This window comes from Vespula vulgaris, chromosome 4 (assembly GCF_905475345.1).
Source record: "Vespula vulgaris chromosome 4, iyVesVulg1.1, whole genome shotgun sequence".
Classification (NCBI taxonomy): domain Eukaryota; kingdom Metazoa; phylum Arthropoda; class Insecta; order Hymenoptera; family Vespidae; genus Vespula; species Vespula vulgaris.
This window is the reverse complement of record NC_066589.1, coordinates 1-18276: the sequence shown is the minus strand read 5'-3', so window position 1 is coordinate 18276 and position 18276 is coordinate 1. Positions and strand designations below refer to the sequence as shown.

The 18276-nt window shown below is 30.7% G+C and overlaps 3 protein-coding genes across 5 annotated transcripts; 2 read left to right on the top strand and 1 right to left on the bottom strand.

The window, feature by feature from the left end:
- Positions 1–22: 22 nt before the first annotated feature.
- LOC127063451 (protein PFC0760c) lies at positions 23–8488 on the top strand. Of its 2 annotated transcripts, none has more exons than XM_050993273.1 (7): positions 23–1758; positions 2154–2455; positions 3031–3546; positions 6782–7062; positions 7174–7401; positions 7486–7758; positions 7836–8488. In XM_050993273.1, the coding sequence occupies exons 2-7, from the start codon at positions 2158–2160 to the stop codon at positions 7983–7985; spliced, it is 1746 nt and encodes a 581-aa protein (XP_050849230.1). In that variant the 5' UTR covers positions 23–1758; positions 2154–2157; the 3' UTR covers positions 7986–8488. The 2 variants fall into 2 exon arrangements, with proteins under 2 accessions (XP_050849230.1, XP_050849231.1); XM_050993274.1 differs by having other exon boundaries at positions 24–1568.
- LOC127063454 (uncharacterized) lies at positions 8458–9209 on the bottom strand. The gene is made up of 2 exons (XM_050993281.1): positions 8758–9209; positions 8458–8677 (listed from the first exon to the last, which is right to left on the bottom strand). The coding sequence occupies exons 1-2, from the start codon at positions 9028–9030 to the stop codon at positions 8501–8503; spliced, it is 450 nt and encodes a 149-aa protein (XP_050849238.1). The 5' UTR covers positions 9031–9209; the 3' UTR covers positions 8458–8500.
- A 124-nt stretch (positions 9210–9333) lies between these two features.
- LOC127063450 (zinc finger protein 846-like) lies at positions 9334–13200 on the top strand. 2 transcript variants are annotated; one of them, XM_050993272.1, is made up of 4 exons: positions 9588–9734; positions 9823–10208; positions 10290–11846; positions 11971–13200. In XM_050993272.1, exons 3-4 carry the CDS (start codon positions 10350–10352, stop codon positions 12784–12786), a joined length of 2313 nt encoding a protein of 770 aa, XP_050849229.1. In that variant the 5' UTR covers positions 9588–9734; positions 9823–10208; positions 10290–10349; the 3' UTR covers positions 12787–13200. The 2 variants fall into 2 exon arrangements, with proteins under 2 accessions (XP_050849228.1, XP_050849229.1); XM_050993271.1 differs by lacking the exon at positions 9823–10208 and having other exon boundaries at positions 9334–9734.
- The last annotated feature ends 5076 nt before the right edge of the window (positions 13201–18276 follow it).

Genomic DNA, 18276 nt, shown 5'->3' with positions numbered 1-18276 from the left:
ATTATTTTTCATTAGTATATTTACATATAAGTAAATAAAAAAATCTAATTTTAGAAAATACAAGATCAAGAAATCAAGAAAAATTTGTATTTTTTGTAAATGAGGATATAAAGTATCGATCAATTTAATTCCAGGACATTGTGTATTTATTCATCGAATGAATAATGAATGATTTTATCGAAGTATTCGATATACCGAAGAATTTGAGTAAGAATTCCATAGACATATGCTCTTCGCTAATTTCGCTGTTTTTCCATTACCGATCGGTCTACCTATATCCCCTTCTTTCTCTCTTTGTCATACTCCTTGTAGCTCCACCCTTTCTCTCTCTCTCTCTCTCTCTCTCTCTCTCTCTCTCTCTCTCTCTCTCTCCCTCTCTACCTCTCTACGGAACATTCTCTCTTCGCGCACGTGTCTATCTTCCTTGCATGTATACGAAAACGTGTTCGTCGGCCTCTGGTACATATCCTGATTACTAATTTACAAAGCCGTGGACTACTTCCACGCTTGGGTATGACACCAAATTCCATATTCCAGTTGAATGGAGAGTTGAGAAGAGTGAACCTGATGATCCTTAAGAATCCATGAATCGTGCAAGAAGCTATACTATCATATCATTCGATAGACCACTTTAGTAATTGCACTTGTTTCCTGTTCCACGAATTAACGGTTCATCATACACGATATAGGTCTACTTTCTAATCTCTTTTCCGACATCATTTTAATGTAAAGATTTTCGAAGGTCGATTAATTTATCACTTTATCATACTTAATTAGAAAGATCAATATGTGCTTAAATAAAATAACAAAAACACTTCGGTTATTTGTGTATTTTTAAAAAGTAAAACTTATTGTTTCTAGATATTATTTGAATGATTTAAAAAGTAAGCATTTCCTTTTTTTACAGATAAAATTTATGAAGACGAAATCAGTCGGACCTAGATTTTAAATTTATCTGGAAGATCTAATGTTTAAGTATTAGAATCAACGGATAAGAGTAGTATAATCTATCGAGGAAGTTGCCTGATATTTACAGTTAGCTGCTAATTCAAACTCTCACGGATTGTTTTCTTTAGTAATTCCCAAGAACGTTAAAATTTCGCTTTATTAAATTTCAAGATTTATTGAAACGCGAAGAAAAAATATTCGTATTATTTTCGTTTTGTTTCTTCTATCTATTCATTAAAGAAATATATATGGACGGAAAATTTCAATATCTCTTTATTTTGAACAAATAGTTTTCTATTAGTTTCAGTTAAATTATAAGCATAACAATTTAAGAAAATAATAAGATGAAGAATTTAACAGTAAGAGATACACGGAGAAAGAAAAAGATATCAGAATAATGGTATAAAATAATTGTTGATTAATTAATTTGATTATATTGTCGTAGAATTTGTTCTCCCCTTGAATAAAACTCGCTTTCGAAATACAATACATTCTCTCAAGGAAGAGAGAAAACACAATGGAGCGCGTGAAAAAGATGATGGAATATAATATTAAGTACCCGAAGGAGGCATCACCAAGAAGGAGGACGAAGAAGGAGAACGAAAGAGGTGGAGGCACTGGTTAGTATAAAAGGGTCGAACCACGGTATCTCGCCTGTTTCAATACTCTCAACGAGTCGTGCGGTAGATCACACGTGTCATTGATCGCGACAGTCATCCGCAAACGGGACGTTCACGACTTCCACATTGAGGAAGTTGAAAAGGTGGACGAGAAGGGAGAGTGAAAGAGAAATTAAATAAGAAAAGATAGGTGAGTCCAACGGAACCAAAACAGTCCTGAATAATTATCTTGGAAATGACTTCGATTGGAACGATGACGAGATACGCATCAAAGATACACGAAAGATATCCAAAAAGTTTTTTCGAAAATGTTTCGAGTCAAGTGATACTTTGTGCGTCGTCAATAAAGTGAAACATCGTATATATTTGATCTTTGTGAATAAGATTATTAAATCCTAAATAGAGTATACGTCATTGATCACAAAATTCAATTTTATTGGATGTAATACTGCAATGACAATGTCATTATTCGGTCATCATTTTTAATTTCGTGTGTAACTATCGTGCGAAGATAAATATTTTCTCAAAGAGAGTTAATCAATCGTTCATTAATGTATAGATGAATAATACATGATCTTTTTACAGAACAATGAAACTAGTGGCAGTGCTTGGATTGCTATGCTGTCTTGCCATAGGAGCATTGGCATCACCAGTGCCGAAAATCAGCGATAATAAAGCATCGGTTGCGAATGCTCTCGTCTCAGGAAGACAAGCGCAAGCACCACCGGTTGCTGCGGAAGATGATGACGATGACGATGATGATGACGACGACGTCGATCTCGATATTACAGGGGATGACGACGATGACGATGACGACGACGATGACGACGACGACGACGACGATGACGATGATTATTTGGAACGTTTTATTGAGGATATTTTAGGAGGTAAGATAAAAAAAAATATGCAGTCAAATCTTTCAAGTTGGAAAAATAAGAAGTCTAAAGATGTTCCTGTTTTATATATGGATAATGGTAGTAATATTTTTAATATATACTAAATAATCTAATCTGGTCTGGAATTTTGTACTGGAATGATAGTAAAGATTGCAAAAGAAACTGCACCGTTATACAAACATCAGAAATTTACGCGAATAGCATGTCCGATGGAGTTTGTTGACTGTTCACGGCTCACTGGTAACGGTACGAGGCGCATCGAACTTGCCCGAATTAACATACATCGACGGCGATCCCAGCTCAGAAAGAATTTCTACGCGCTACTTCTTTCTCATCGACCTACATTCGAGAAGTTGTTCTTAGGAAGTGCAAGCACGTTCGAATTTCGATCGTATGACAGTTACGCCAGTTTTTTTGCAGTGTAATTAGAAAATGTACAGAGACGTTTTCTAGATAAAATAATCATTCTTTTGAAACCAAAACGCGTTATCGCATATAGGTCGACTACTAATCTTTTCTCGTTTCATATAGTTACTGAGACTAAAAGAAAACTTGTCTGATCGTAGGCGAGGAAGATGACGATGACGACGAAGATGAGGAAGTGAGTCAAACGGCTTCACAAGTAACACCTGTGGCAGCCTCACCGATACAATCTGCACCCTTGATAGCCTCGCAATCGATACCGGCAGCAGTTCAAGCTGATTTGAACGCTGCTGCAGCATCCGTGGAGAATACGGCTGAGGAAACAGCTATTGGAGGTGAACCTACGTCGTCCGACGATGATGCTTACGACGAGGTCGAGGAAGCTGGGGACGTTGTGCCCGAAGGTCAAACCGTTGGCCAGGAATCCGGACTTGAAGGTGCAGACTCTATTGTAAATCCTGTTGTCCAACCAGCCAATTCTCAAGCTGCTGCGGCACAGAATGACGACGACGACGACGACGATGACGACGACGACGACGTCGACCTTGATATCACGGAAGACGACGACGACGAAGACGACGAGGACGACGAAGATGACGACGATGATGACGACGATGATGAGGACGCTATTGCGGACATCACCAGCGCCAGACATGCACGTGAGTTCAAGGGCAAGACCAAGAAACACATTAGTAAACACAAGAGTACACGCTTATCGCGCAAACGACCTGTAGCATCTTCTTTTTCGGCTCGTTCGTCGTCTTCCTCATCGTCTAACGCTTCCTCTTCTTCCTCTTCCTCTTTCTCTTCTACTACCTCATCCATTTCTCAATCTTCCACACGTTCCAAATCATCCTTCTCATTTCCTCCTTTTTTTTCTCCAACCACTTCGAGGAACGTTTAAAATGACGCGAAGAAAAAGAGCAATTTTGTGGCAAATGTGAAATATAACTCGCAAATCCGATATTTCTCGATAAATCGAAATTAACGAAACAAAGTCATTACGTTTTCATTCGAAGAGAAGTTTCGTCGAAATCCCGCGAACTTTCCATAAACTGGTACACATCACAATTACAAATCATTTGTTATTCTTGCTTCGACAAAATACGCAAAACACTTTTAGGAGTAGTATTTATTTTTATTTATCACAACATTTTTCTCAAAATCATTCGCTTGTAAAGCGTCATGATATTCGCTTGTTCTCTGTTATTTCATGCCTTTTCTTTCCTTTTTTTTTATTTATGGCTTTTATAAATTCCAACGTAGTGGGTACTGGGAGAAAGAGTTCAGACGATTAATGTGTAAATAAATGCTAATGTTTTAAGGTCGTACAAGCGCTTTCTGCGTAATTTCTTGCAGTAATATAAGAACAACGAAAAGGTGGAGGCGCCCTTGAATTTCACGCTTGTCATTTTAACGCACATTTGTCAGGATCTTAGTCGGACACAAATTAGTTGAATTCATTACCCATGGCAAATGTGTGTTCATTGATCATTAGTCATTATCGAATCGTGGTATATATTACGTAGAGGATGAAAAAAGATTCATTCAAAATTGAAATTAATAGGGATGAAATACTTTGCATTGATGACGTCACGTCACGTATTTATTTCATATTTTTCATAGATCGACTCATTAGTATATTTATAAATGAGACTGTGAAGACGAGGGGCAGCGATTCAATGATGCCATTAATTTGAATTGGAAAGAAAACAATACCGTCATGAGAAAGAAATATAAGAACAATAAAATTGCTGTTATTTTTTATTATTGTTCATTTACCAGTGATTAAAAATATACTCTTAAAATAAATTGAGATCGATGATGGTATTTTCTATCCAATAATGCAAGCACATACACGATTATAATAATCCATAATCAAACTAAGTTTTTGTAGCAAGACATTGTTTAATTCTAAATTGCAAAATACATGATAATTTATTGTTTTTACAAAATTGTGTGTCCCACCTTTTATTTCTTTACTACTATGCGCGTTTAAAAACAATTTAATAATAAGAAATAATCCTTCCTTTATATAAAATCAAGAAATACGTTCGAAAATGAACATATTTCTGAGCATATTAAAGCAATGCAATTATATTACGTGACGTGTCGAACCATGGCTTTAATTCAATCTATATAGATCCTCGTAATTTTAACTTAAAGTGCCAAAAATTTCTGCTTCCATTTATTATACGTTTGCAAAAATTCTTACTGTTTAAATCTAGTATTCTTCTGAAAATTATATTGCTTATGTAGTAGTATCGTAGTGGGTGATTGGACTTGCTTGACATTATTGCTCTTTACTCATTCTGTCTTTTTATTATTATTTTTTTGGATACGAATAGAAGATTACAAATTTGATATTATTAATTGCTTCTTTTAATGAGACATCTTCAAAAAACCCCTATATTTCACAATTAATTTAACAACTAAAATCAATTCGCGATAAGAAGCAAACATATAATGGATTTGAATTAGCAAATTTAAATTCGATCAAAACGCGTGGTAAATAAGGAAATGTTAATGTACGAAAAGTATCAAAAATTCATTACCAGTTATCGGGTTAACCAATTAACTTTCTACGTGATTCCAAAACCGAGTATAACAAAGCTGTGACCGTATTGAGATTTTTTTCCAACTTTCACGAAGCAGCCCGATGACCCAAAAGAGAATCAGGTCAGTGACCCGGAGTATAACACTCTCTACCAAAGCATACGATTGTCTGATTACGACCCTGACCCACACCTGGTCGTGGCTTCCTCATCGCCATGTTTGTGCTACTTATTCATTTTCTTCTCAGATAAAGAAAGAGAGGGAGGGAGGTAGAGAGGGAGGAGAGAGAGAGAGAAATTATTTTTATCGAATGCGTGTACGTCTATCATAAAAGAAATGGCCACATTAGTATTATTTGGTTTTATCGAGTTTATCTTAAAAGTTATTATTATTAGCAATATCGTAACTTATCGTAATTATTGTTAACGAGGGATATAAGAAGAGAGAAACACGCTAAATATTAACGAGATTGATCGTTGTTAATCAAATGAACGTTTTGATGGATCTTTACAAATTACATACCTACATCTCACATCGTTGAGGTGTTGCATGATCTCGAGGAATTGAAGGATAAAAAGAAGGTCACTGGTGAATAACTACGTCAATGTATGTGTAATACGTAAGAGCGTTTGAATTTACGGCGGCCTTGAATAAACGAGGGCTCATCGAATTTTTCTTGAATCTTGATCTCTTCGTTACGACGAGGTCGAAGAAAGTGACTTTATGTAGGTGCAACGACCGGGGAGAGTTTTTAAGCAGGCACGAGAAAGACCGACGAGTACACACTGTCGCGAGTAGATAGGTCGATAGGTGAGATGAAAGAAGGGAGACCAGTTTAGTCTCCCCGAAGGACTCCGATTTACCGTTATACCCATCGACGATTCAACGATGCTCACTTCGAAGTAGGCTTCAATCGTCGTCGTCACTTCCTTCCAAGGTAGCTAGAAGAGAATGTGCTGACGGTTTCCCTTCATTAAAAAGCAAACCTGGTATAAGCGCGTTCTCGCAATGCATTCGGCGGATATGCCTCTTTCCTGGTCAATGACTTCGTAGAAATACTCCGGAAAGATGACCTCATAAAAGTATAGTCAAGGCCACCCTCTCGATAGTTCCAACATCACATACACGTTCCATTATATTCTTTCATTATTTTCCATTGACTTTAACTTTTATTATTTCATGATGTAGAAATGTTTCTTATACAATTAAACTGAATATCAAAAAAGTTTTGACAATACTATGACTAAAAGTATTATAACGTGAAACTGATCAATAATAGATCATTTTCTCTCTTTAATTTTAAACGAGTAAAAAAAAACATTTCGTACAAAATTTTAGATGATTTGGAGTCGGAACCCAGCAGTTATGTACCAGCCATCTATGTTGCAAAATACAATCATTTTGTAGACAACATTCTCGAGAGGATTAATAAAATTTTAAGCGCTAATTATGATCCAGTGATGGTCAAATTAACTAATCCAAACTCGAACTCGAAATCGAATAAGAAGAAAAACAATTCTAAAAGTAAAAAGAATAAATACGGTTCAAAGAAGAGTACTTCTGGATTGGTCGCACATATCTCTGAAAATATAAACAATGAAGAGTCGAACGACATACAGGTATAATCACTAATAGAAACCTTTTTTTTTTTTTTTTTTTTTTTTTTTTTTTTGAGAAGAATTCTGTTTATATGAAATCGTTGAAATTGATTAAAATTATTTTCTATTCAGAAAATGACAGATTCTCACAAAAACTCGCCCATAGCTACAACTTTAATGGATATAGAATTACCAACAACGATGTCGACTCTTGGATCATCTGACAGTGCCATTGCACAAAATCGTATAAGAAATGCCAAACGAAAATCATCTCATTTTCAAAATAAAAAGTCGAATCGTAACAAAACGAAAAATCGAAACAAAATCAAAAATTCCACAAGCGGTAGTAACAAAAATAAGGTGAGTATTTTAACAAATTTTTGCAACCTACTTGTTCACGAATAAAATCATAATATGCAATATAAAAATGGCGCTATGTTTTAGGGTAAGGCAAGAGCGATTTTATATGGGCTCGCTTCGCTTCAAAGATCAGGAGATGTATCGGTAAATATGATGAGTGATCATACGACTATCAAAACGAAATTTACCTTGGGACCTTTAATACTCAAAGTCGAAAAAGAGTTCGGTAGAGCCGCGAAAAAAGAACTTAGAAGTGCAACTGCTACAACAGCAGGAATGTCTGGTAAACTGAGTCTTCGTGTGCTGCACGGAGGTGCTGCCACGTTGCATTCCATTCGTGTTTTACAACCCAAACAGGTTAATATATAAACTCGTTTATTAAAGATTTATAAAACAAAACTTGACATAATCTCAATAATTTTATTTTCAATTAGGTTCGTGTTGAAAGCGCGGATGATCACGATAGAACAAGAGAATTCGTTTGGAGAAGATCATCTCACATCGCTCATTTAGTATCTCAAAAACTTTTAACAGCTACAAGATCAATGTTACGACCTCCACCTGTCCCAGCACTTGCCGCTTAAATTATACTTGAATTTGAATTATATTTGATCCAAATGAAATCATTATAAGTGCCATAACAATGGGTTCAATTCATCGTTTCGCGTTATTCCATTTTGTGGTACACGCTCTTTGTTTTTAAATCACGGTTTTATCGATTGGAATCAATGAAGAATTATTTGCTTATTCTTTTTACGCCCTTGTAAAAAACAAAAAAAAAATACATTTTTCAAGATGCTACGTTTTTAAAAAAAATGATAGAAAGAAAGTATAAACAATATGATTTCATTTTGGATTAACATTTGTTTTTTCTAACACGTTCATACTTATTTATTTATTTATATTATTTATTTAAAGTAGTGCTGATTTTAAATTGCAATTATTTTTATATTACCAGAAATATTCCGGAGAACATATGTTTATATAAAAAAATAAGAAAGTAAACTTTAGTAAAATTTAACTAATAAATTAAATTATGCGTTAAGTCAAATAAAATATTAAATATGAGCTTGTCAATTTATTTTTCTATTTACATAAATCAGTTTGATGATTTTTTATAGTTTTCGGAAGATGGACAAATTTGACATTTTTTACGTATTTCGACGTTTTTAAAGCATAATAAATCAACCGGAGATGGTTTGTGTTCTTCGTCTCCCATCCAGTATTTTTTAATTGATGCAGGATCTTCACCTAAATCATACTGTAAGTCCATTGCCTGAAAAGAAATATATGATTTAGTTAGAATCTTAATTTTTCATCAATTTCTTTTCTTTAACATAAAAATGTTATACTTACATCGAATAGTTGTAACCAAGCTATATGCGAACAGTGAACTACAAATGAGTAAACTGCTTTTTCAAGATAGACATTGTAAATTGCATTCATCGTCGAAGAAATGATTTCATTTAAAATAGAATTTACAATGAAGGAATCATTCTCTTCTTCAAAAATATTTTGCCATTTAGATTCTGGTATTTGAAAAGGAATAGTCGCTTTAAGCTCGTTGATAGAAATTTCATTAGTTTTATTCTGTCCTCGAAAATTTTTATTTAATTTCTCTTTCATCATTATTTGTTCATTTATATTAAGAAATTAATTTTTAATCGATATTAAAAATGTAGACCTCAACGGTCATAAAATGTAACGTAGATGAGAAAGTCGACTTTTTATTTCATATTTCCCGCGTAGTTCACTGGACGCGCGTTATTCAAAATTTCAACGAATGAATGGACCTTCTATCGTTTGTATGTTATCAATGAATAACTTTTTAGTATCGTAATGAATAAAATTAAAAAAAAAAACGATTATATAGCATTTAGCGTTATATAGCATCTAGCATCGTATATTAAGAAAGATAAAATGTTTTTCATGGAAACAATGCTAAACGAGATCAACGATCGTGTAATTTATTCCCGATTCTTAAAAAATTATTCTTACTGAAATTGTACGCTAAAAATTCCCTGAGGTCGTTTTTCGATCTACGACATACATGAGTTACGACTTTGAGTTTGTGATTCGTGTTTCATTGTATATCGTGCTTTACTCCTTATAAACGAATGGTGCAAGATAAAAGAGTTTTAGGCCGCAACAGTGTTTTGTTCGAAGAAATGGAATTGTCGGCTGATGGGAGAACCATTAAAAGCTTTGAAGATATACGAGTAAATTTAAAGGAAGATTGCCGTATCTGTTTACGAAGGTGCAACGAAGCATGTCAACTGTTTCAAAACGACAAAGGCTTTTCTCAAAAACTAATGGCATTTGCTGCCGTACAGGTTAGATTTGTTACATCGTGAATTTAAATATGTTAATTCTTCCGAAATTCGCTTGATTTACTTGTACTTTTACGCATCTCTTTCGCAGGCATAAAAGACAAACATGTCCAACTAAAAGTAGAAGTTTAAAATCTTATATGATCTCATCAGAGTCAAATTAAAAACACTATAATACAGAGATGAGGCATTTTAATTCCATCTTTCCTGTATATGTGTGTGCGTGCGTGCGTGCGTGCGCGGCGTGTGTGTACTATATCAATATTTTATTATTTTATATACATTTTTACAGTTCTTAAATCCATAAGAGATGCAATAGTTTTCAATTTAGCATGATGGAACAATAAAATATGTATGCCAGAATAATATTCTTTAAGTATTTCTTATTATTTTGCATCGAACACATTCATTCTGTTTTAAGTGCGATACTTTACATATATATAATACATATTTAGAAGATTAAAGCAATTTCGGCAGGTAGAAGACAGATCAGTTGCATATAAATATATATGAAATGATATATTCATTTGGAAAGTATAATTATTTTGTTTATTACAGGTAGAAGAAGGAGATGGTTTACCATCAGTAATATGTTATCATTGTTCTCAACTTCTTGACATGTCATATAATTTTCAATGTCAAATACAAAAAGCAGATACAAAATTGCGTGGAATATTGAAACTTGGATCATGTATGGCAAAAAATATTGAAAGTGTATTGAAAGTTGAAGATAATTTTTCTGATATTGTCTCAAATACAATATTACATAAAAGGGTTACAGATAATATTAATAATGATGTCAGAACGTGCAGTAACAGTATCGATGAACCATCTGTACAACTTGATGTACAAAGTTTTTCCAATGATCAACATGTCTTTACTTCTGAAATAATTAATGATAATATAGAATCTAATGACAAGTGCAATTCAATAATTGTACTAGAGAATAAACAAAAAACATATAAAGTTGTAGAAAATGTAAAATTACCTCAAAGTTGTGAAAAAATTACAAATAAGTCAAATAATCTAACATGTCATTCGCCTAGTTTAATTACAGAAACAGATTGTGTTAAAGAAGAATTATCTCATGAGAAACATTTATCAGAAAGTAATGATAATTCCATTGACCAAAGTACTGTTAGCCGAGAACAAATATTCAAAATTGAAATAAAAGATGAGTTACATTTAGAAGAATTATCCTATAATACACTTGCAGAAAATTCATCCAAAAATATTAATATTCAAGAAGAAGGAAAACCTATTGATAATTGTAGCGATGATGAAGAAAAACCTTTAATTAGCAGGACTTCAAGGCAGAAATGTCTACTTTGCATTAAATCATTTGCTACACGTTTAGCTTTACAAAGACATATGATAGTACATAAACACAAAACAAAATTACGTTATGTTTGTTACATATGTGATAAACAATTTTCAAATATTGCAAAATTAAAAAATCACATTTTCAATAGACATGACACACATGAAAATAATAAGAAAAGAGAGAAAGAAAACAGTGAAGATAAAGACGTACATTTAAAAACGGAACATCTTGATAGTAATTGCAATAATTCCATAGAAAATACTAAAACTGAAAAAAAAAATTGTAAATTTACATGCAAAGTTTGTTCTAAACAATTTACATATCAAAAATCTTTCTTCACCCATGCTAAAAGTCATCCAGAATATAATTCTGAAGATTTAAATGATATTTCTAGTGAAACTGGAACTCAATTAAATGAAATCAAAAGTAAATCAGTACTGAAACAAAGTGAGTCAGATGATGGAAATAATGATGATATTGATGATATTGATAATGACGATGACAATGACAATGATAATGATAATGATAATTTACCAATGGAAAATCCTCAGTGTACACAGTGTGGAAAATTGTTTGCAACCAAAAGAAATCTTAAAAGGCATATCTCTACCCACAGTGGTTTGAAATACAATTGTTCAACTTGTGGAAAAGGATTTTCAAGAATAGATAAATTAAAGGATCATGAACAGTCAAAGCATAAGGATGAAATATTTGGTAATTCAGAAGAAGAGAATGAAGATGATACGGATAATGAAAATAAAGTTAATGGTGGTTCTAATGATCGAAAAAAGGTAATATCAAAAGTGATTTATACCTATAGAAGTTAATTAAAATATATGGTTAATAATAAGAAATATAAACAAATCTTTCTATTAATATCTCGTTAGGAGTAATGTTATATTTAATTTTTTACAGGGTAGACATAATAGGCCACATAAATGTGCTATCTGTCCAAAAGCATTTGCTCAGCAACAGTCTTTAGCTAATCACATAGAAAGGCATAAACGTGCTAAAGATAGTCAGAAACGATTTTTGTGCGAAGTTTGTAGCAAATGTTTTGCTCAAAGTGGTTCACTGGTTGCTCATATGCGTACTCATACTGGCATTAAACCATATGTGTGTAATGTCTGCAGTAGAGCTTTCACTAAAAGCACATATCTACAATTACATTTAAGAACTCATAGTGGAGAAAAGCCTTATATTTGTCAATATTGTAGTAGAGCATTTGCACGTGCCAATACTTTAGCCAGGCATATAACGATGCATACAGGAGAAGCTAAATATCACTGCCAGATTTGTACTAAGTCTTTCAGACGATTAACTTCATTAAATGAACATACATACACGCATACTGGTCAGAGACCATATGCATGTAAAATATGTACAAAAAGATATAACAATGCAGGTTCTTTGTATGCACATACAAAAAAATGTAAAGCTCAGCAGTTGTCTAACTCGACAACAACTTTTACTCTTCCAATGGATAACACATTACAACAAAATGGTGGACCTACTCCACAGGTTTTAATCTATTCTCAAAGAAAACTAGTAGAAGATGGTACTGTTGGTCAAGTTACACCATCTTCGCAATACATGATTGCTAATGTACATAATCAAAAAGCCTTATCTACAAATATTATGCAACCATTTACGGTTGAGGATCCAAATGTATGTACAGTCAATTCTAAACAGTTTAAAAATCCTTATTATTCTATATACCCAAATGTATAAGATATTCTACTAAAGTATATTTAGTAAAAAATGTATAATTATATATCAATCTAATTGATCATCTATTTTTAAGATTCGAATAAAAATTAAAGTCTGATTGTAGAACATTAGAATGCAACAGTATTTGATAAAAGGAACAAAGACTTATTAAAGTGTTAAGAAGTTAAGTTTGTCCACTCGATTAATCAAAATAAACTTTCGTAAACGTCTTTGAATAAGATTTTAAATATTATCAAAAATTCAAGTTTTCGTATCCAGTCAACATAAAATAAAATACAATTTTATTATTGTAATGTAAAACGTTTTAAAAATTTACTATGAATTTCGAAGAATTTTTGGTTGCGGATATCACAAATTTTAAATCAGCCGCGCTTACGTCGTTATTTTAAAATATATAACATCGTCCAATCACAAGCAAGATCTTTTTATTTTTCATATGATTTTCATATAGTTCATCTATTTATTTATTTATTGTGCGTATACATACACATGTATCTATATATCAACATTTTTTAGTTTTGAATTTGTTAAAAAAAGTAGTAATTTTTTATAGAATTAAAAAGACCTGTTATTTTCATGAAATATTCATTTAGATGATCTATATATTTTTGTTTAATGTATCCATAAATACAAGGTGCGTATTGGAGATTAGAATATATTAGAATTTGCTCAAACCAGGAATGTTCTTATTTTCTGGTACCCTTAACAGAGCCAATAAGATTAGTTTCTATTTATTTCATTAAATTCATGAAATATAGCCTTAAATTAAAATGAATACGACAGAATTGTGGCTTCAGGAAATATTTTTGAACGCCATCTTGCTTCTTAACTGCTAAATAGTTATTCTGTGAATGCGCTTGTCATAAGTGGATTGTGTTATTTTCTTCTCTATTTGAGTTGTAATTCTATAATTGTGTTAAATTTTAAGTGATCGACAAGGTGAGGGAATACGAACTGTTATAAGCGTTCGTTGTTTTGCAAGTTAATCAGGAAACTTTCTGTTTGCTCACGCACGAACAAACGGCTATGGCATATCATAAAACGTAGAGTTAGTTCTTTGGTGTAGGCTATTCTAATCTTTTTTAAATCTTAAATTCAGCAATCAGTGATTTTCTTTATAAGAGGCACCATTTTTTAATAATAATAAATATTAATATTTGTTTGAAATGTAATTTTATAATTTGAAGAAAATCAGAACATTCGGAGATATTTTGCATCTCATAAATCGTCTAGTAATTTGAATAGAGACAAGAAATAAATCGTGTTTCAGTCGACGGTCATACGAACAATAGTGTGTAGCAGACTATTGTGCGCGAATGATGACGTTTTTCCTTGAAGAAGTACGCATAGAGGATTGTTTCCTGTTTGTATGACGTTTACTGCTTTCATAAGTCTATTGGATCAACACTAATTACGGTAGCAGCAGCCGAATGAAGTATTGAAACACGCGAGTGACACTTGATAGTGAAAGGTTGTAAAGAGAAGAACCTTTTTTTTATATTCGATACTAAGTACGTTCTACGTTAATACTTCAGGTATAGCATGATAACCTTCAAATGTAGGTAAACGTAGAGATTACTTTATATATATATATATATATATATATATATATATATATATATAATTCTATTACGAATTTTATAATCTTATTTGACTGTCCATCTTGTATTTTATTATATTATTTTCGCGTTTCTCTTTATTCGTGACACTCCTCATTTCGTATTATTTATTTCTTTTTATTCACCCTAAGAAATATTATAACAATCGATACTTTCGTGGTCAATATTTATAATACTGTTAGTGTAATTGTGAAACCTTGCATTAGATCTCAGATCTAGACTCATATAATCATATATTCTTTCCCAAAAGTTGTATATATACAGCTCTATTTTCAAGAAAATTTAAATGTAACAAATATATACATATATATATATATATATTTAACGAGTAAATTACTTTTGTAAACCTTTCATTAAAGAAGAGTATCTATCAAATAAATAGCTGAAAATAATAAAATGGCAATTAATGATTTAAATCAGTAATACTAGTTATTTTAGATCAGAATACTACCTTTTTGAGAACTAGTATATTTAAACAACAGTGATAAACAAATTTTTTAACTGGCATTGTTTTGATAAATTAAATATAAATATCGTTTCAATTTAGGTTATATTATTTTCTATGAAGTATAATACTAATAAAGTTATATCATTGATCACTTTTGCAATATAACTTTTGGATGTTTTAGCATCTTAAAAAAATAAAGGATTCTCATCATCTTTTGTTATAATACACACACACACACACGAAATGATAATATTCATCCACTAGGTAGTTTTAAAGATAAGATAAGATGGAAATAACTGTAATTCTTAAGTGATAAAGACTTTTTCTTATTTCAGAAAGGCAGCACTTTTATAAAGGAACAGTCTAATTTTGTTATCCTATCAATGTAAGTAAATCTTTAATTATAAAAATAGTAGTTTAAATGTAAGTTAGTTTTTTCATAATCAAAGAGGCTGGTGATATACTGATTTCTTTTCTATCTCTACTAAATATACAATCTATCAAGGAATTAAGTAAGTTTTCATAATGTCATCTTAAGTTGAAAAGCTGTTATATTGCTTAGCCATTTATAAAATTTAATGTTATTATACATATAGTTAGTCAGAAATTTGAATATATATGAGAAAAAAATTATTTCTTTTCATATATCATTTATAATATATTTATATATTGGTCTCTGTCTAAATATATGATTTTATTCAAAATTCTGGCTGCAAGAATAACATAACATAACTTATATAATTACTAGAACAAAATTAATCGTTTTTATGATAAAGCTTTACGTGATACTACATTTGCATAATCACTTCAAATGTTATTCCAAATATTTAACATTCATTGAAAATAACAAAGAGTATATATATTTTATTTACTTATATTTATATACTTATATATATATATATATATATTTATATTTATATATACACATTTTCTTGTAAATTTATGATTATGTATAATAAAATTTTTAATTACTCTTTTGTTAGTAAGTAGAGATAGCAAAAATGGTCTGATCATTTATAAACGTATTCAATTTATTTAATTTTAAGGAAAGAGATGATATCTACTAATCAGAATTTTTATGGCATGTGTCACATTCTAATATAATATATCAAATGTTTTACAGAGTATTTTTCTTGTTTATTTGATTATCCTATAGTATTATAAGTAGATAAAAATTATAGTGGAGAGATTATGTATGTAGTACAAACAGATCTATCTTATCGATTGATATTATATATTTGTATTGAATGTAGATGATATTTTATATGAAATGAAGCCAGAAAGTACCTGCAGCTATATTTTTAATTTTATATATAAATGAACATAGATTGTGCCTATTTAAATATTTGCGAAATATAATGCTAATAGGAGTAAGTAATGCAAAATGCAGTTTCTTAAATAGAAACTGAACTTTTTATTTATATATTATTTTTTTCTCTAATGCTATTTTCAGGAAATGCACGATTATAAAGTATATTTGTTCAATATATATTTGTTATTATTATACTTATTTTTATTTATGATGTTCAGTATAATGGAGTAGGAGACATTTAATGTTACCTGCAATATTTATTTGCATAATAATTTTATCTTATTTGAAACGAAAGATACACATATATTATTAGTTCTCTTCTTCAAGTGTTTAAATATGGAATAACATTGGATTGCTTGTGAAATACAATTTATGTATTAAATAATGTCATATTTATTTATAAAGTCATCTGATAGTTTAGGGTTTTATTCTGATTTGGAGAATTTGGGAGTTTTCTATATTTCTGGACAAGACGTAGTTTCATCAACACCAGCGGAGAAACTTGACATGCCAGCAATGGCTATGCAAAAGGTAAATTTTTGAAATAGCTTTAACCATTGATTTAACAAGTGTTCGCACTTTAATAATCAGTGTAATATGAATTTAAATAATATTAATGAAAATATATCTGAAATAATTTAACTTATTATAAGTGCCTGTATGAATAATAAACTATGATATTTATACTTTACTAGTTAAAGGTATTTACAAGGTATTTTGATTTGTTTTTAATGTCAAGTGTACAATTATGGTGTTATATGATAAATACTATGAGTGGGTATTTAACATAAAAATTATGCAAGTTAGTATTGCATTGGATACTATTTCTATGTAACAAAATTATGATAATACTGATCTGCTCACTAATTGTTAAGTTTTTAAAATAAAAGATGACTGATAAGGCATTTAAGAAAATTGTATAATAATTCATATATTTATTGTCGCATATTAACTTAATAATGAGATCTAAATATATTAGATATAGTTCTACTTTTATTTATTATATTTTCTTCTTTTTTATATTCTTTATTATTTTGTATATTTGATATAGAAGGTATTATGTTAAAACCATTAAGCTTATTATATATCTCCTGTAATTTATTTAATTTGCCTATCTTACTCCTAACTGAACTAAGTTTTTGTAGAAATATGTTGAACAAATGTAACTTCAATTGAATAATAGTATGTAGATGGTAATGCTTTATACAATCTTAATTTTGTAAGGTACAAATATTTTAATTATTTTCGTGCTTAATTTTTGTGTACTCACCAGCATGGCTTTTCTATATAGCAAATGTCCATATTTATTGTCAACAGTTTAAAATTTTTTTAGATATTATTTATGCATATTTCATATAATCACAGCATTCTTTATATTTTATTATTTCATATTTAAAGCATTACTAATTTCAAAAAAAAATGTATAACAAAATAATATTTTTATATTTCGCAGATTATATTTTTATTTCATTTACACTAAATTGTTTGAATTTTATTTCTAAATTTGTATCTAAACTTACAGAGATAAAACTACTGTAGAAATTCATGAAGATGTGATAATAAGTATGGGCGTTTTGAAAAATCATAAATTTTATTATTAATTGGTAAGCAATAATACTAATTTTTAGATGAGAAGACAAGGCCAAGACGTCATGCAAATGAATCTAGCAGGTATTAGGCGAGATATTGTAAACCTTGCTCATAATTATAGCAATGCACAGGTAATTTTTTGTTTTTATCTTAATTTTCAGAACATTCAAGTGTTAATATAATATTACATCACAGATTAGTTAAAACGAATATGGATCGTATTAATTACTTTACAGAAAGCTGTAAGAAAAGCTACCAGTAATGATCCTTGGGGTCCAAGTAGTACTCTTATGGCAGAAATTGCTGATTTGACATATAATGTTGTGGCCTTTACTGAAATTATGCAAATGTTATGGAAAAGACTCAATGATCATGGTAAAAACTGGAGACATGTTTACAAAGCTTTAGTTCTTTTGGAGTATCTTATCAAAACTGGTACAGAAAAAGTTGCACAGCAATGTAAAGAAAATATCTTTGCAATTCAAACGTTGAAAGGTAATCAGATAGAAAACAATTTTGTA